The 20,350-nt window shown below is 32.6% G+C and overlaps 1 protein-coding gene across 1 annotated transcript in view; it reads right to left on the minus strand.

The window, feature by feature from the left end:
• DPP10 (dipeptidyl-peptidase 10 (non-functional)) overlaps positions 1-20,350 on the minus strand; it is a gene marked incomplete at its 5' end in the record, with an annotated part of 598,060 nt that overhangs the window by 71,594 nt on the left and 506,116 nt on the right. Inside the window, 6 exons of the mRNA XM_012002083.1 lie at positions 2,440-2,509; positions 2,617-2,715; positions 10,843-10,890; positions 12,263-12,384; positions 15,411-15,458; positions 15,933-16,024. Of these exons, the coding sequence (XP_011857473.1) occupies positions 2,440-2,509; positions 2,617-2,715; positions 10,843-10,890; positions 12,263-12,384; positions 15,411-15,458; positions 15,933-16,024 (479 nt within the window). The remainder of the gene's footprint in view (positions 1-2,439; positions 2,510-2,616; positions 2,716-10,842; positions 10,891-12,262; positions 12,385-15,410; positions 15,459-15,932; positions 16,025-20,350) is intronic.

Below are 20,350 nucleotides of genomic sequence, written 5' to 3' on the forward strand. Positions count from 1 at the left end.
AATCCTCATTTTGGATTTTGTAAGCCACATTCTGCAAAGCTTTTTGATAATTTTCCTCTAAAATCCAAAAGTGTGGATAATGTCAATTAATATTTAGTATAAACAATATACACTGAAATAACTAGAAACGACTTAATATTCATTTTCATTCTTCCTGTATCAACCAAAAAAGTAGCAAAGTAAATTCTATGGGTCTGACTGCACTATTTTATCTGTTTTAGTAGTGTCTGTCTATTGAACAACTTTATGGGCATTAAGTTACACATTAAATATTTATATTAATCAAATTAAATACTTTAAAATACTATTTCCATATTAGTTTGGCACAGAAGCAATTGCAGTTTTGGCCATTTATAAGTAATGCAACTACTTATATCATAACTGCAATTACTTTTGTACCATCCTAATAATAATTATGATTCTGCTTATGATTTATTAAAGACTATTTGTAAGTGTTTATGCTCTACCAAACACTATGGTAATATATTTAAATATAAATATTATCCCATGTTATTTTCTCCAGTTTATTTGTAAGGTAAGAGAAGATTAGAAAATTAGCAATGTGTTGTTAAATCTCAGCGCTCCAATTTGAACCCAGTCCTACCTGACTCCAAAACCAGCATTTTGGTCCAAAATCCTACTTCTCAAAAAAGACCCAAGTAGGCCTTGACAATAAGACAAGTCTTCAAATTGGTTTCTTGTGTAGGTCCTTATATTCCTCTTATAAACTAAAAATCAACCAGAACAAAACACAAGTCTGATGCCAAGATGAGCCAGTTAGCTTATTTGTTTCAGAAAACAAAGAGATTCTGTTAACTGTTGTTTGGTCTTCCCCCTATGTGTGACACTGCCCTAGAGCAAGTGGATACCAAGTCAGCATAATTATCTACACATTCGTCTGCATAAATGTCATGCTTCAAGGGCAGTCAGTTCTTTTATCTTCCAATTTGAAGGTCATCACATACTGAGGGATGCCTAGGATGTGCCTGAGGGATGTCTCTTTCCTTGAGAAAATTTTTCAGTGAATCAAAAGAGCATTTCCTTTTATCAAAGGGAGACGTCACTAAGATAGAAGATGGGGTTGATTTTTGTTTTCTTTTTGTCTCGTTTTAGTGCCTTAAACATTTTTCCTCAATAAATCATACATACAGTTAAAATGGAGTAGGAAAAAACAGGTAAAAAAGACGAGAAAAAAATGCAATTAAGAAACATCAAATAAGAACTTCCTTAGAGAGACATTAAGAACTTTCAGAACTTTCTGGCTCTTACGGAGGAAGGAGAAAAGTTTGGATATGAGAAACATGAAAAGCTCAATAATTAGAATTAGAAATGAATACTGGAGTCAGAGAGAAAATTAAATATTATATTATTTCTGTATTATGTGGTTTGTTAAAATAAAGGGACAAATTGCTTGCATATATTAAAATACCTAAATAAAATAAATGCTACCTATACAAAAAAGAATGATAACCCCAATAATTATAAGAATCATATATGTTAGGCACTGTTTAAGGGACTTTATATGTTGTATTTCACCCCATCTGCAAGGCAGTCTTAGAACACATGTTGTATTGTAATGCTTGTTTTATGTTTAGATAAACTTAGCCTTGTAAGAGGTTAAGGAACTTGCCCTAGGACACACAGCTAAGAAATGGCAAAACTAGAATTTGAACCCAGGAAATTCGATTCCACAGACTGAATACTTATCCACTATATTCAGTGATCATAATAAGCAATATTATTTTCGTATTTACTATTTCTAAATATTATATCTAAAGATATAATTTTAGACAATTTTAAGCACTATTATATCAATATGCAACCTGAGCATATTAATAAGGGAAATAACTTATAACTCTCAGGAATGCAATGCTAAATCAATATCAAGTTAGTTATGTATTAGATATTAGGGGCCTTGGTGCATAATACTATACAGTCATGATATAGCCTTACAACATGTATAAAGATATTTAATTTCAAAGTCAATTTCAAGATTAAAAAAAAAAAAAAAACTTGAGTCAAGTTATCTGAGCATGGGAGCAGCTTACTGCAGGCCATGTATCCAGGAGGAAAAGCTGACAGGACTGATACAAACATAACCCATTGTTTTAGCAGTGGAATTACATGTTCCTCAATGTTGATAAAGAGCCCAGGACTTGAGTAATTACTAAGCAGACACCCAGAAATCAAACTATTCTGTGTCACTATTCCTGGTGGTAGCACCAAACTCCATGTGGGATGCAAGAAGTTCAAAAAATCTACACATTCTTACACATGATTTAGTGATGGACTTCTAGAGGAATTTAGACAATAGACAGCTGCCCTGGTTAACTACACACATTGGACTTCTCTTGTTTATTGAATCAAATGTTGTCTTGTGAGACATAAAAATAGAAAATCTTTATATTCCTTTATTTCAAAAACAAATAAAATACTTACATTATTAACAGAAGAGCATACTGGTTTCGGTCCATAAAATCTTTGGGAAGGGACAACTGTAAAGGAAGTTCTTTTAAAGAAAGAGCAAAACATTAAAGATGGAGAGTCATTTACAGGTAAAACTATAAGACGCAGAGAAAGTTGTTCTTGAATAACATAGCATGCACAAAACTTTACCATAGTCGTCAATATGAAGGATTTTAACTTCCGGCTTTACTATTTTCTTCTTCAGGATAGCTTCCTTCAGCATAGAATTGCTTTCCAATATAAAATATTCTGTAAACCAAAAGGGTAGTGTAAATAGCTAACTCCTATGCATTAAACAAGAATCCGTGTGACACAACAAAAAATTATCCAGTTGTTACCATTTGGTAAGCATTGTGCTGATTAACTCATCATTTCTCTTCTGAGTTACTACAGTTTTCTAAGTGAGCTTCATTATGCCAGTAATTTTTTTTCATTTGCTTCTTTACTAAATTTATCATTTACATTTTCAAAATGCAGATCTGATCATTTTGTTAACCTGCTTAAGAATATTTTTGCAAAATACAAGATTATCTAACACCAAATGAGTTGAGATTCACAATATCTAGGTACCTATACCAATTAAAAGGCATACAGAAACACAAGATGAGGACACCTGGACTGCAGTTCAGGTGTTTAATAAGGTAGAAAAAGCATGAGCATATTATATATTTGTAAAAATAAAAACTGCAGAATCTGAAATACATGAAAATTATATGACCTAAGATGAAAAATATACTGAGTGAGATTAATAAAATATTAGGCACTGCAGAAGAGGAATGACCTTGAAAATACAGTAATAGAGAAATATCAAAAATGAAACATCAAAAAATTTGATAAAACATGAAGTAGACATCAATACTTGCTCGAATTTTGATGTACATGCATTGTATTAAATTTGTAGATCTATTTGGAGAGACTATTTTTATATCATAAAAATAGTGAGCCTTCTAATCCATAAATATATATACACTCACATATATGTCTGCATATGTTTATATATTGTATACATATATATCGATGTGTATATGTGTGTGTGTGTGTGTGTGTGTATATATATACACACATATATGTCTGTGTCTGTGAGAATTTGAGTCTTTAATTTCTCCCAGCAGTATTATATAGATTTATAGAGGAGGCTTTTTTTTATTAGATTTATTTGTAGATACTCTATGGATTTTTGACGTTACTTTAAACAGCATTTTAAAAATACTCAAATCTTGCATTTTCGTTGATGAAATAGTTGAATTTTGCGTATTGGCCTACAGCTGTAACCATGATAAATGCACTTGTTTTCAATAGTTTATAGGTGTGTATATTCCACAATTTTTTGTTTCCTTGTCTTTTGTTTTGTACATAGTATGTCTTCTGCAAATAAACACAGTTTTATTGCGTATATTTCTTTGTCTTACCCATTTTACTGGCTAAGTCCTCTACTACCATGTTGCACAGAAGGAGTCAGAACAAACATTCTTGACTTTCCCAGTTCTCAGGGAGAAGCATCATTCTTTCACCATTAAGCATGATGTCAGCTGTAGTATTTTTACAGATACCATTCATGAAGTTCAGGAATTTCTTTCTATCTTATCTTGATTAGGAATTACTATTAATTGATTAGTATTATTGTTTGTCAAAATTTTCAATTTTTTTCTAAATCCTTTGAAGTGTCAGTGTAATATGGTGAATTATATTGTTTGTTGAAGGTTACAGCAAACATAGAATCTTTGGGTAAATCCAATATGGCCATAATAAATTATCATACTTTCTATAATTGCTAGGTTTGACTTGCTATTATTTAGTTAAGGTGTTTTGCGTCTAAATTCATGAGAAAATTTGATTTTTTTTTTTTGTCCTCCTAATATATATGTCTGGATTTGGAATCCTGTCGATACTTGCCTTATATTTTAAAAAAGAGTTTGTGTAAGCTTGGTGTTAATTTATTCAATGTTGCATAGAATGCACCAGTAAAGCTAGCTGAAACTGGAGTTTTCTTTGTGAGGAGAATGTTAATTGCATATTTATATATTGTATTTCTTCTCATGTGAATATTTAGCAATTTGTGTCTTTTAAGGAATTTTTCCATTTCATCTAAGATGTCAAATTTACTGGCATAAAATTACTTATAATGTTCCATTATTGTCATTCTAATATCTATAGCATTTGTATGGACATCATCTCTTTTATTAATGGCATTACATTTTTCTCTTTTTCTTCATGTCTCTGGCTAGAATTTTGCCAACTTTATTGATCTTGTTAGGGAAGCACCTTTTGGTTTTATACATTTTCTCTATTGCTAGTCTATTTTCAATATCATTTATTTCCTTCTTACCCATTTTTATCTCCTTCTTTCAACTTTGTTTTAATTTGCTCATGTTTTTCAAGTTTCTAAAGGTGAAAGAGGAGATTATCGATTTTAAACGCTTCCTTTTTATGCAATAAGTTAGAATCACAAATTTCTTTCTAATCACAACTGTAGTAACCCCTAAATTGGGATCTGAGGTGTTTTTATTTTTATACAATAAGTTAGAGTCATAGATTTCTTTCTAATCACAGCTGTAGTTATCGCTAAATTGGGATCTGATGTCTTTTTATTTTTCTTTGGCTCAAAATAGTTTCTAATTATTTATTTTTTATTGATCAATGTATTATTTAGAAGTGTAAGTTTGATGACAGAACATTCTCACTTCTTTTCTTCTTGAAACTTTCTTTTTGTCTTCATTTTTAAGTGAGAAATATCTTCTAAGTTTGTTTTTCTATTAAGGATTTTTGTTTAGTTCAGTTTTGTTTTCCATAAGCATTTACAGTATTTTGGTCTATTGTCTTTTGGTTTGCTTTTTTTCTGATGAGATGTCTGTAGTCATTTGTTTTTACTATGTGTGTAATATGTGGATGTAATGTGTCTTTTAATTTCTGATGATTAAAAATTTTTTTCTTTATCATTGGTTTTGTATAATTTGCTCATGATGTGCACTGGTGTGGTTTTATTGACATTTATCTTGTTTTCTTTATGTTGAACTTTTTTGAACTTTTTCATCAGATATAGAAAATTATTGGCCATTATTACATCAAATATTTTTTGCAAGTCTCCTTGCCCCATTCTGACTCTAATTACAAATATGAGAGATGTAGATATTGGCCTACAGTTAATTTATGTTCTTCCTTTGTCTTTCTTTTCCTTTTTGTGTCAAGAAATTTTCTACTGATATTGTTTCAAGTACACTGATCTTTTCCTCTGTGGCCTCTAATCTGTTTTTAGTATTTTCCAGTGAAGTTTATATTTCAAATATTTTATTTTAAATTCACAAAGTTCTTTTATAAAAATATATCCTCTTTGTTTTCTCTCTACATTAATTCTTTTCTTGATAGCTTTATTTATTTGTAACAGCTAATTTACTGTATTTGTCAGTGATTTCCATCATCTCTGTCATTTCTGAGTCTGTTTCTATTCACTAATCTTTCTCCTATTTATGAGTCATATTTTCCACTTTCTTCACAAAGCTAGTAATTTTTTATTAGACACTGACCATTGTGGCATTTACATTTTGAAAGCCTGGGTTTTGTTGTGATCTTTTAACAATTGTTGGACTTTGTTCTGGCATATGTTGTAGGCAGGTTGACCGTTTGAAGACCTTTAAAGAAATCTTTTTAGTGTGTATTTGAATGACCTTTGCTCTATGGCTGGTTTAGCACTACAAAAGGCAGAACACTTCTGGGATCTCTTCTAAATGTTCCACTACTCTGCTGATTAAAAGGTGAGCATATCCCACCACTTTGTAAGCTCTGGCATTGCCCACACTCATGAAGCATCTTCCTATGCATACTCAGCTAGGTATTTTCAGCAGATGATTCAGGGTGATCCCACTTCCGATTCAGGGTGATCCCTCTTCCAGCCCTATGCAGATGTCTTTCTCCATGTGGCTTCTTCATTTCCAGTTCCATCGTTCCATAAGCCTCAATTCCATAAAATTCCATACAATTCCTCAACACTCCATAAGCCTCAATCTATCTGAATATCATTTTCTGTCTCCTCAACTCAGGGATATCATTGCATTATGATTAGTTTATTCCTTATTGCACTGGATTTCAGAAATTGCTGTTAACAAGAAAGCTAGAGAACTCACAACACTAATTTTACTTATTTCCTTCTTTCAGGGATCTGAGACCCATGCTGGCTATTGTCAAATGTCTGGAAACAGTTGATTTGTACATTTTGTCCAGTTTTCTGTATTATTATTCTTATTTTTTCTTAAGGGAAACAAGGGGATCAAGTCTATTTCCAGTTACTCCACAGCCAGAATTAAAAAAAAAAAAATTAAAATGTCAAAGGTTTATCATTGAACCAATATGATTGAATCCAAACAACTTAAAAAAATATAAGAGTCACAATCCAATTCCAGTCTGTCCCTCTGGCCTCATATATTTTTGCTTTTTTAGTAAATGTTTTGTTCCAGCCGTGATGAACAATGTTTATCTTGCAAATGTGAACATTTTTATGCGTTCTTATGTCTGTATATACACATTTGTTTTTCTGAAAATGTCTTCGCATTGACTTTCTCTTGCCCTGAACTGTGTACACTTTTACTAGAGAAATAATCACAGACTGTTATAGCCATGTAATTTTATGTTTCTCCCATTGGACAATGCTGTGTGTGTGTAATCTCAGGCACATCAAACTACCTCTTTTGTAAGTAAATATCTTCCCCTATAATATATATCTGGAAGACTAGATGTTCTAAGAGGTTTTTTACATGTTTAAAATGTAAAGAAACTCTGATTATTTAAACATTAGTATATTCTCAAAGAAGCTATCCTAAGCATTTAATTTTAAATGCTTAAAAAATGGTGAATATTCACACAGAGAAACTAGAAAAACAAGAGCAAACCAATTCCAAATCCAAAGCTACAGGAGAAAAAAAAAAAAAAATCAGAGCTGAACTGAATGAAATGAATATGTGAAAAAGCATACAAAAGATCAACAAAATCAAAAGTTGATTCTTCAAAAGTATAAATACAATTAATAGACTGCTAGACAGCCTAATAAAAAAGAGAGAAAATTCAAATAAACACAAACAGAAATGACAAATGGGACATTAGCACTGACCCCATGGAAATACAAAAAACTTTCAGAGACTATTATGAGTGCCTCTATGCCCACAGACTAAAAAACCTACAAGAAGTTGATAAATTCCTGGACATACACACCCTCTCAAGAATGGACCAGGGAGAAACTGGAAACCTGAACAGACCAATAATGAGTTATGAAATTAAATCAGTAATAAAAAGCCTAACAACTAGAAAAAGGCTGGAAACTAGATGGATTCATATTCAAATTCTATGAAATGTATAAAGAAGAGCTGCGACTAATCCTACTGAAGCTAATCCAAAAAATCAAGGAGAAGGGATTCCTCCCCAACTCATTCCTTTGGTATGATTTTTTACTCCATCTCAATCATTTGGTATGATTCCGATACCAAATCCCGGCAGAAACACAGTGAAAAAAGAAAACTTCAAGAACACAGTGGCTGGGCCTGAAGGTCAAGGGTGAAGATTCCCTTCAGCCAAAGGTCACAGCCAACCTGTGGTGAGTACACAGGAACAGGGCTGGTGGAATAAACAACCCAGAGCAGTTTTCTCCCTCTTTCCAGTTGCCTACAAGATTTCCTTTGGTGGAATCCAGTTGGAAGTCATGGGGCAACAGAACCTAAGCCATCTGTAGAAAGTACTTCCAGGCCAGAGAACATTGAAGAGAATTGAGAGTTAAAAGTGGTTCTGGAAAAACAAATGGAAGATGCTCAGGGCACTGTGTCATATTCTATTAAAATTTATTTACAAACTCCCATTATTTGTTATTTATAATGTCTTTTTCTATTTTCAATAGCTTTGTCATAATATTCTCCATTTAGAATTATTTTCTCAGTATAAACTACAAAAATGAAAAAAGATATAAAAGAATTAAGTTTTTGCTAGGCATGGTGGCTCATGGCTATACTCTCAGCACTTTGGGAAACTGAGGCTGGCAGATCACCTGAGGTTGCGAGTTCCAGACCAGACTGACCAACATAGAGAAATCCAGTCTTTACTAAAAACAAAAATTAGCTGGGCATGGTGGTACATGCCTGCAATCCCAGCTACTTAGAGGGCTGAGGCAGGAAAATTGCTTGAACCTGGAAGGTGGAGTTTGCAGTGAGCTGAGATCACACCATTGCACTCCAGCCTGGGCAACAAGAGCAAAACTCTGCCTCAAAAAAAAAAAAAAAAAAAAAAAAAGAAATAAAAAGAATTAAGTCTTGACTATTATTTTTAATATGTTATAATTAACACTTCTACTACATTCTATCTTTGTTAGTAATACAAATGTTTAATGTTATTAATTTGTTAGGAAAAATTACATGGCAGTAGTTTCTTCTGCATTTCTTTGACAACTAGTGGGTTTAAAGATTTTCCATGCTTGTTAAATATGTTCCTTTTTCTTTTTAAAAAATTTCTCCCCATGCATTATTCTACTTCATGTGGCCCCAAAATGAGTTATGATTTATTTTTGGTATATTTGCTTTCATTAACCCAAAGACTTACTTGCCATTGACTATAAATTTTATCTCCCTAAGTAATTATCCTTTGAAAAGAAAATTAAGCACTTGACCACTATTCATAGCCTTTTTTTGTTTTTGTTGACCTTGAGACAATCGTGATTGGCTTCTGAACAGGAAAATAACGTGGTTTCCCTAAGACAGAAATGTTTTGTAATTTGAAGCAGAAGTTATTAGAAAAGACATTGCCTTGTAACAACAGGATAAAATCAAATTAAAATCAGATTGGAAAAATTTTTAATCATCCTTTGTTAAAGGCAGAATATACAGTGTAACACAAATAGTTATTGGTTAAGTGTGTCCTATATATCATGAATATTACTCATTTCCACTGCAAACACATTTATTTATTTGCCTTGGAGGACACTGATTCTATGAGATGTTAATACACCATCTTGGATCCCACAAAAAGCATGTGATAGACTTATTTATACACTGATTGTTCTATCTATGAGATTCAACTTTCTTTCCATTTTATCAACCATACTGTCTATGATCATTATTGTTGCTGTTAGAGTTAATATTGAATAGATTTGATTTGCTTAACATAACCTCTTTAAGTTTACACTGAAGATGGAAATAATGAAATAAATAGAAACTAAAATGTGTGCTAAACCATCTTCCAGCCACACAAAAACCCAACACAAACTTAGAAATTTCTTATTGCCTAGTGCATGCACTAAGTGTCCATATGACATTATTTGAAGAATATAATTGGTCTTGATCTGTTTTCTCAAAATGATATTTGTCATTCAACCTTATACTTTTTTACTTGTATGTCTTCTAAGTCAAGGCACCTAACTGACTCCTACTTAAATAAGAGTATGCAATGCAAGAGGCAAAAGCACAACAGAAAAAGTAGATATTATATTGTACTGAATTACAAACCCTATTCTCGAGTCAGACTGTCTCATTTGATTCGTGGTTCTGCCATTTATTAGTATGACTCTGGCCAAGTTATTAATCCTTAACCTCTTTGAGACTAATTTTTCTCACCTGTAAAAAGGGGTAATCAAATTAACTATCTCAGAGGTGTTCTGAAGTTTAAATGAGTCAATAAATATGAGCCATTATTAGATTATAGTAGCTTACGTGAAATAATCACAGAATAGAAGCATTGATTAAATAAAACTTAAAAAATGAAAGAAGGATACAAACATGGAAGAAAGGAAAGAGAAAGGAAGAAAGGATGAAGTCTGGTTATTCATTTTTAAGATAAGCCCAACCATGCATTTATTTATCTACTTTACTGTAAGTTCTTGAACACGAGACCCTTCCAATGGACCCTCAGACTCTGTCACATCACTTGACAAAATACAAATGAATAAATGCATAAATGAAAAAGTGCATATATAAAACTAGAAGAACCTGGATATCTGGAAGAAACAGGATAGAAAATATATAAAATATTTTTCATAGTTTTCCAAAATGTCTTCAAAAGATTATTCTGGAGGAACAACTTAGGTGAGGCCCAGGCAAGAATGAACCAGAACATTAAGAAGCCAGTAAGCTAAAATGTACCTGTTTCATCAATAACTCTATTTGATTTAGGTAGTAGATATCCTATTTTGGGCATATAAGATTCACCTCCCGCCTGTAACATGGCTCACATTGCTTGCTTTACTGCCTTTCTTACATACATAAGGTCAAGTTGATGGTATACACACAGCTTTCCTCATGCTGGGGATTTTGTGAGGAAGGATTTATAGAGTATATGACTCAGAATAGATAATACAATGTCTAAGACTAATGCCAACCGTAACTATTCTTAATTGTCTTCTTGTGTACTCACTTGCTGGGTTGTCCGTACTATGTAAGCTGACCACTGGGACCCTTGGACCTGGAATTTAAAAATATGTGTATAAATATTTTTAAAGATGTCTAAGTGATAATCATTAGAAAGTTTACATAATAGTGTTTGTTTTTTTTTCCCAAATGGAAGCACTTCATGGTTAAAACATAACAAAACAGAAACCAGATAACTAATTTTCATTCCTACTTATAAGCATTATATTCAGAAGGGTAAGAATATATAAGAAGGAAACTATTTGCAGAGATTGTGTAAAGATTCTGTCTTCCCCCAAATGATCTATATTTCTATGTTTTTAGCCAATTCTACACGCTTTCTCTTTATCTCTAGTCTTTTATAGACTAGCCACTGATGTTCAGAAAGCTAATCTACGACCCTTTCACCCCTCATTCACTGGTCCAAGATCAAAATCTATTTGCCACTCAGCCAAAAAAGAAAGAATGTATGCATATTGGAAATAGTTCATCCACAAGAAAAGTTTAAAAATTGGGAGTAATTTTACATTAATTAAAAAATATGTTAATCTCCATAAGTATCCAAATACTTAAAATATACTAGCTAATTTGTTACTGTAAAAAGTTATCTTGAAACTTCACTTCTCCAAGGAATCCCATCTAAAACTAATGTGTTTTTTTTTTCCTGATGTCATTAAACAAGAACTTCTTTTTTGATTACTTCATTTTATATATCAAGAGAAAAACAATGTTAAAAAGTAAGTCTTGGTATACTCTCATTATGTCTTAAAAAAGGACAGCTTAATGTATCAGCTGCAGTAGTAGCACTCAACTCCTCATATGATAAGAGGACACATGAGTTCCATTTAATCTCTGGAAAATACAGTATCATATTAAATGGAAAATGATTTCTATGACTATATTGTAGAAATACTGTATAAACATGTAAGACTATGCATATTGTTACAAGATAGAAAGGGTGATAATGGTGAATATAATTGCTCGGAATTGAAGAACGTTGAAGCAAGGGAATTCAATTTCCATAGGTCCTAAATTTCCATAGATCCTAAATCTCTTAACAACTAAGGCATTGTTTTAACAAGGAGACTAGACTATTACTTTTCCTAAAGACTAGGTAAATTAGTTTATGATTGTGGCATGGCTTTATTGATATAAATATATTTATTCACCTTTGAGAGTTGCTCATGTTCAAATAGCACTTATTAATTATGTGTGCATGTTTATTGACTTAGTCTCAGTTTTTATTTCTAAATGAAATATGTAAAAAATTGTATCTCAGTGAATGTATATATAATGAATATCCTATTAACAAAAATTTACAAATTAAGATTATGAAATCATCTAGAATAATAATTGCCGATACCAACAGATATTGATCAAATACAATGAATAAAATATATTATATCAGAATTCATGTATTATCTTACCTTCACAGAATAATAAGAAATGTTGATTCATGGGACTAAAACTGGCATCAAAATATGTACATTGTTCTTTCATGAAATTACATGAAATGCATTGGCGATTCAATAATCCTTCAGTAGAAGCACTGGAGAAAGAAAAAGGAAGTTATTATAGAAATGCTACCATTCTAGGCCCTTGAATGTGTGGTGTTCATATTTAAATATAATATAAACAGGGGAGTTACATTGGTATTTGCATAGAGGTTCATTGTAAACTGTGAATCACCATATACATAAAATGTCAACTTCTATAAGTAATGTTAAAACATACACATTTTTCTTAATCTATTAAAATTAAAAGTATGTATATTTTTACGTATGCAATATGTATGGTTGTATGTATGGCTATAAACAAAGAACTGATTTCAATGGAACTCAAAATAACTTAATGTTTTTTGCATTTTAAATAGATATTTCTGTGTAAAATCTTAAAGGGAATTTCCCACAGATATTATTCAATATTTAATACATACTCATTGAAAGAAGGAATAAACATTTCCACAAGTCAAACAAAACATCAAGCTCATGATTTTCTAAATTAAACATTCTAAACATTAGAATTTGGTATCAGTGCCAAATTTTCCCCATCATTTACTTGCAGAAAAATTACTGATTTAAAAAAAAGTTGTATTTGTATTATAACATATATAACACAACAACACACACTTTGAAATAATGAGGTGGTAAAAAGAAGAGTCATCACTATAATGGTGCTTAAGGTTATAGGAGTTGAAAAATTAATACAAGATTAAATTTCATTTATCGAATTGTTTATTTAATAAATAAGTCTGAATGCAAAATTTGGTAGGTCATTGGATGAAAACACTGTTGAGAATATCTTTAAAAAACTTGATCAGACAAAAGGCTCGATTTCATTTTGGAATGAAACATGATTTTTGGCTACATATTTACAAATGAATAATATTCACGTTGGTTTTGATGTGCAATACGCTGTAGGTATGGGGATTGGAACGGGGTGTTAAGGCAGATACAAGAAACAGTTCACAAAATCACAATTCCATATTTGAAACACTGTGAGATGATTATAATCCAAAATTTTCTTATAATAGTCAAAACAATTAACATATACTAAGTACAAATCATATTAGTTTCACTCATAACTTATAAAATATTTATAGTCATTTTTTTTCATTTTATAAAATTTGGGTTAAACCTGTATAACATAAAATTTGCCATTTTAAGCATTTCTAAGTGCACAATTCAGTTTCATTAATTACATTCACAATATTGTACAATTTTCACCACAGAAAACTTAGAAATTACCCCAGTTGCACACAGCTATTCAGTGACACACTAAGATTTAAAACCTTTTTCTCTCTACTCTTCCATAAAGCTTTTAGATCCAAGTTCCCTGGAGATTTATGTGGTATTTTCTCATTATTTAGATTATGAGATCGCTGAAATAAAGAGATGCAAATGTTGAGACAAAGAAAGTAACAATGACTACGGTAGCAGTCCTACTCCTGCAGGGGTGCCTAGTGCCATATATTAAGTCAACCAATGATCATTTTTATGGCCTGGACAAGACATTGATTGCATTTTCTGGGTCAAACACTAACATTATCTTACAGTCAAGCCAACTGGCATTTGATGAGCTATTTAAGGGAAAATTTATTGGTACTACATTTTCTTTATAACACAGTCAACTACACTAGTACACGTCAGAGATATATTGACTGTTCTGCCTCAGTCACTAGAGAGATAAGACAAGCACACAAATCTAAGAAGCCATTATGGTTCAAATCACATTTTAGACTAATAATGGGAAGAAAGATTGAGGCAGTTCCATTTGCTAAACTTAACCAAGTCTAATCTTCTGATGCTGTCATTTTTCTTTGAGTTTTATAAAATAGGAATTTTATAAGATATAAAGTATTTCCACCTCTCTAAGTTATAGTTTATGGCTACCAATATAAATCATAATGTATGTTTCAAGAAAGATAAGCTTCAGGTCACCAAAAGAAAAAGTGACCAGTACTTTGATCAAGATCCCTAATCCAAAATTCAAATCACTATCTCTATATAAATAGCTTTGTTTCCTGGAAGTCAGAATTAAGAACATGGGTTCCAGGAGGTCCAAGAGAATAAACTAAGAATATAAAAATGATATATTAAGAAAGGCGATTAAAAGGACAAGGTTGCTTCTGATGAAAGCTAATTGTGTACAAATAAGAGTGTGGGGGGTGATGTAGAGGAAGTCGGAGGACTTGAAACATGCATTTTAACTCTCAAAGGAAAGTCTATGCGACTTGGTAAGAATTAGTGGTGACACTTCTTCAAACATGATGAATTTCCCCTGAGAATAGGTCATGGCAGTTTTGACACTTTAAAAATGGATCTGTGAAATGGAAATTAGAACATGTATATAAAGTCTAGAATTAATAGGCTGCTTGCCAGTCAAAAATAAAAGTCATTCTTGTGGGATCCTGGTAAAAGCTTTCTGAGTAAAGAGACATTTTAATACTAAATAGGTGCGAGCTTAAGCCTCTTTTTGAGTATAGTTTTGCATTTGGGAACATTGAACAGATGTAATTATTTTCCCAAGTATTGCTTTATTTTAGCAAGCAATGAGCATTCCTTATTTAAATAAGGATGCCTCCTCCTGAAACAATCTCACTGGGTTTTATGAACGGCAAGACAAAGGGGGAAAGTTTCCTGCTTGATACAGTAGACTAACTGTTCACAACAACATTATACTGTACAAGAATAAATTTCACCTGTGCCACATTAATGTACTGAAAATTTAAAATGAGACTTAGCAGGAGATGAAGGCACAAGGGAAAATATGTAAATGTCTCCGACGTGGAGAATTGAGAGAAACAAGCCACAAAAAAAGATACTAAGAAACTGCAAAAGCAGGTGAAGAAAACAGTAAGGAGAGAGCAGAGGAGGAAGGGAGAAAGCAGGCTGCATTGTGTCCAGTCCTGCCAAGGGACAGACTGGTGCAAGAGTGTGAAGCTTTGCCATGCAAAGTTGACTCTCCCTAGCCACATTGCAAAAGACATTTAAAATTTTTCCTTCCCTTCCTTATGCTACATAGATAGCCACTGAGAAGCCAGTCTGTGTAAGGAGATCCTTGCACACTGCTTACCTGTACAGCTGCCTTCCTCTGGGAGAAGATTCAGTGCTCAGAAAGTAACTGTCCAGGAAAGAAAACAACACAAGCATTAGACATAGATCTATTTTTTGTGATCTGTGAATTTTGTCACATTGTCACATTGAATCTTGAATTCACATGGAATCGTCACCTGAATTTTCACATTAAATCTTCACTTGAAGTTTTAAAACTGTCCAAATACAGAAAGGAGTTGTTTTGCTATTCAAACACAGGGCTTTGATCAATCTGGGAAACATATTTTTTCCCCTGATAAAATCATCCTTTTACATACTCTCTCCCAATCACTGTGTGTTTGCGTGCACACACACACGCGTACATGCCTCTGTGTAAGATGCCTCTGTGTGAAGTGTGGAAGAGGTCTTTAAAGAAAGGTTATTCTTTCCATGGCTGGCTTGTTTTGACTAGGACTATGGTAAGTAAAACATAATTCTAGTAGAAAAGATGGCATTTGACAACCCTGACTTGCAGCCTGACTAGGGAACTGAAAACACTCACATTTTTTGAGTAGTTTCATCGTATGCCAAGATCTTTATCACTTCCCAGTTTCCTGATGTCAGATGCCGCACGGTAATTTGCTCACTTTTACTCTGCAAAGAAATAGAAAATATTGATTTTCTTTTTATTTAAACAGCATCTCTCTGCTAAACACGAATGTACCAACTGCTCGTGACACTTTGAATTCTTTAATTCTCAGTTAACATTCAGTTTTCTGTTCCGTAGCTCAAGAATGAACGTGCGTTCCTGTAAACACAGACCAAGGTAGGTAGCTTAGTGCTTTTATTTGAACTACAGAAAAGTCATTCAGAAAACTCCTCCGGGTAAGGGTGAATCAAGTATACCATGTCGATGGCAGCATTTGATACCAAGGTAGGACATTAATCACTCTCATCTAGATGACTGGCAGCTCTACAGTTAGCTTTTTTTAAAAAAATACTTTAAAACAAAATTTACTCCAATAAAGACTCAGGTTTGTATTCATTTTAACCTTTGCAGTATGGGCATTGTTATAAGATTTGCCAATTAATGCAATAATTTTTTTTTCCAAGATGAATTCATGTTGATGAAGGTAATTAGTTTAATCAATGCTTCCAACGTGTTTATAGGACTAACATTTTAATATGTAGAAAACAGGTAGTAGTATTATCTAAAAAATATATATTGCTTGACCCAAAAAGTATTCTTAGAAATACTATCATTCTATTCCTTAATCATTTTACATAGTTAGAGAACACTGATTAGAATGGATTAGAAAGATTTGGAACCAACCCAAACGCCCATCAATGATAGACTGGAGAAAGAAAATGTGGCACATATACACCATGGAATACTATACAGGTGTAAAAAAGGATGAATTCATGTCCTTTGCAGTGACACGGATGAAGCTGGAAACCATCTTTCTCAGCAAACTAACACAAGAATAGAAAACCAAACACTGTATATTCTCACTCATGAGTGGGAGCTGAACAATGAGAACACATGGACACAGGGAGGGGAATATCACACACTGGGGCCCGTCAGGGGATGGTGGGCAAGTGGAGGGATAGCATTAGGAGAAATACCTAATGTAGATCATGGGTTGATGGGTGCAGCAAACCACCATGGCCCGTGTATACCTATGTAACAAACCTGCACCTTCTGCACGTGTATCCTAGAACTTAAAGTATAAACAAACCACAAAACTGTTATCTCTGGTTTTGTGTATACTGAAGTTACTTCATTCTGATTCCTTATCTCAGTGCTGATTTTAAAGGGACTATTACTACTGTTCCATTATCAATTATGCTACATTAATGAACCTTTTGACAAGTGCCTTTCTCATCTAAAAGAAGTTCCCTTTATTCCCAAATTTCTAAGGTTTTTGAATACTGATTTTGTTGAATTTTGAATTTTTGAATACTGAATTTGTTGATTTTGTTGGATCCTATGTCTGCATCTATTAAGGTGATTATAATTTTCTCATGAAGATTTAAATGCAGTTATCTTATATATTTTTGAAATTTTAAGCAAATTTTGCATTCCTGTGTGAAAAATGAGTTAATTTTTTAAATGCATTAAATAAGTCAACTTGTCAATAATTGGTTCAGTATTTTTAAACTCTCTTATACTGTCCTTTCCCATATTGTCTTAATTTGGTTTTGGTTACAAGATGATACCCACGTCATAAATTGTACTAAAGATATGCCATCTTTTTTTCATTTTCAAAATAACATAAAATTGGAAGTGTGTCTTCTTAGAATATCTGGTTAGATTCACTTTTAAAAACAGCCTTTCCCTGATGTGAAAAGTTTTACATCACTGATTCCATTTTCTTAGCACTATGGGGGATTTTGATTGTTTCTTAAATCTGATTTTTGACTTTTTTTCTGGATTGCATCCATTTCTCCTAAATTTCAAGTTTATCAACGTAAAGTTATTCATAGTATTCTTTTAATATTTTTAAAATCTGTAATTTTGTCCTTTTCCATTATTTATACTTTGGAGCTGTCCAAGTTATTATTACCCTTGATAGCTATTATAGATTTAATTACTTTTTCCAAAGAACTTATTTGTTTTATCACACTGCTTTATTTCATGTTTGCTTACTAGCTTAATAAGTGCTACTCTTTCATTTTTTTTGTTGTTGTTTGTTTGAGATTGAGTTTCACTCTTGTTGCCCAGGTTGGAGTGCAATGGCGTGATCTTGGCACACCGCCACCTCTGCCTCCCAGCTTCAAGCCATTCTCCTGCCTCAGCCTCCCTAGTAGCTGGGATTACAGGCATGTACCACCATGCCAGGCTAATTTTGTATTTTTAGTAGAGATGGAGTTTCTCCATTTTTGTCAGGCTAGTCTCTAACTCCCGACCTCAGGTGATCTGCCCGCCTCGGCCTCCTAAAGTGCTGGGATTACAGGCATGAGCCACTGCGCCCAGCCTACTCTTTCATTTCTAATTTCCTTTCTTTTACATTTGAATTTATTCGCTTCTTTTTCTAAGTTCTGACATTGGATATATACATAATTTCATATATGCATATAAAATTATTGCATATATTAAAAATTATTGTTTATATGTACTGCGTATTTTGGTATATGTAGTATTTTCATTTAGTTCCAAGTATTTGCTGATTTCTTCTTGAAACTATGAATAGAAATTATATTTTGTTTCTAAATGTCTGACATTTTAAATGTTATAATTTGTGCAATTCAATTGCATTGTCTTCAGAGAGTGTAATCTGTCAGCTGAGTAACACTTTCAATGCATTTTTGGTAAAAATAAATTCAGAATTAGGTTCATATGGGACAGTTTTATTATAACCTCTATTTTCCCATACAACTGAAAGTGTAAACTAAAAAGGCATCCTATAGCTTACTGCACATGTGTACTAACAGAATCTTCCTTTGAAAAATTTTCTTATTGGTGTGTATTTGCATTTCAATATCTGCCTAAGTAGTCTATTTTATGTTCTTAGTGGAAGTTCTCCAGACATCTAGCTGTTTTAGGTCAACAGCAAGTCTGTGACTTCTTTGTGTCACCTTCTTTGTACACTATCTGATGTACTACTGTGATTTACAAGTATTTGTTGACTAACGATGTAAGTGCAAAGACATCCAATTTGTGAGATATGAGACCTGCACAACCCAAAGGCTGGCACAGAGTCCTAAAGTCATACATTTTATTGCCAAGTTCCCACAGAAAAATAACTCAGTGGATAGCTCCTCTTTCTTACTCATTTCCAGGCCCTGCTTTGAATGAGCCAAGGATGGGACACTAAAATTTCAAGGTTTTAGTGCATCTTTGATGCCAATTTCAAGACAAAAAAAATCTCAAAACGTTAAAAAAGGGAAGAAACTTTGCTCAATATTTGAAAACATCTGGAGAAACTTTTGGCCCACAGATTTCTAGTTTAATTATTTTCTGTTTTTCAAGATATTTTGGTGTATGTGGGGGGTGTGTGTGTGTGTGTGTGTGTGTGTGGTGTATGTGTGTTTTAATTAAAATTGCCATGAGTAAAAACTCAATGCTTTGAAAAATGTTTGAACACAATATAAAAAAATAAAACTGTACACTATTTACTTCAATGATACTTTTAGTTCAAAATATTACACTTTCAAGTGTAGGATCAAAAGATCCCTTGTCGGAAGCCATAATAACAACCCTACAACCTTTTGATTTATTTTAAACAGCTGTAATTGCCTTGCTTGCTTTTTACCTATCAGGGCAAATATGGTATGAGGAATAGGTTGAACCCCCATTTTGCATATAATAGCAAATATTTACTTTCTAATAACCTATATAAGAATGTCACAGCAGGGGACACATTAATTTTGATCTGGTTAATCATCTTAATACCAATCAGAATATGGTAGATGACTGAGCGACAGTTAAAAAATAAATATCCAGGGATTTGAGCAGATTTCACAAAGCGATGTTTGCACTTCAGTTAGGTTTTCAAGCACCTTCAGCAGAAATACAATCACAGGAAACGTCACTTAACAAAGCAGGAAAGAACAGCAGTTTTTACTCTACGGTAACATTTCTTCTTTCTGTGCATCCATAAGCTCTGCAATATTAACTTGATAGACTAGAAATACTGCATATAAATATAAAACTGTAGTGAACTTTTGATAAAGGCAATATGATAATGTATTTTAAATTGAACTAATATTTCATCTTTAATTTCAGACTAAAAAGCAACAGACCTTGTGAGTTCACTCATTCTTTAAAGAGGGCTGGAAACTTGGAATAGAGTTTTTATTTGGAACATTAGACATCAGACAAGTGCCCTTGAATTCACAGAGATTTTATCCTGCTCAAGGAAGTTAAATATTAGTTTTATAGTTCTATTTACAAATTGGAAACACATAGGGTATCAATACAAGTTTAACGGTGCATGTGCTTTTACCTAATTACACATTATTCATTCAAATTTATTA

This window comes from Mandrillus leucophaeus, unplaced genomic scaffold (assembly GCF_000951045.1).
Source record: "Mandrillus leucophaeus isolate KB7577 unplaced genomic scaffold, Mleu.le_1.0 Scaffold677, whole genome shotgun sequence".
In the NCBI taxonomy this organism is placed as follows: domain Eukaryota; kingdom Metazoa; phylum Chordata; class Mammalia; order Primates; family Cercopithecidae; genus Mandrillus; species Mandrillus leucophaeus.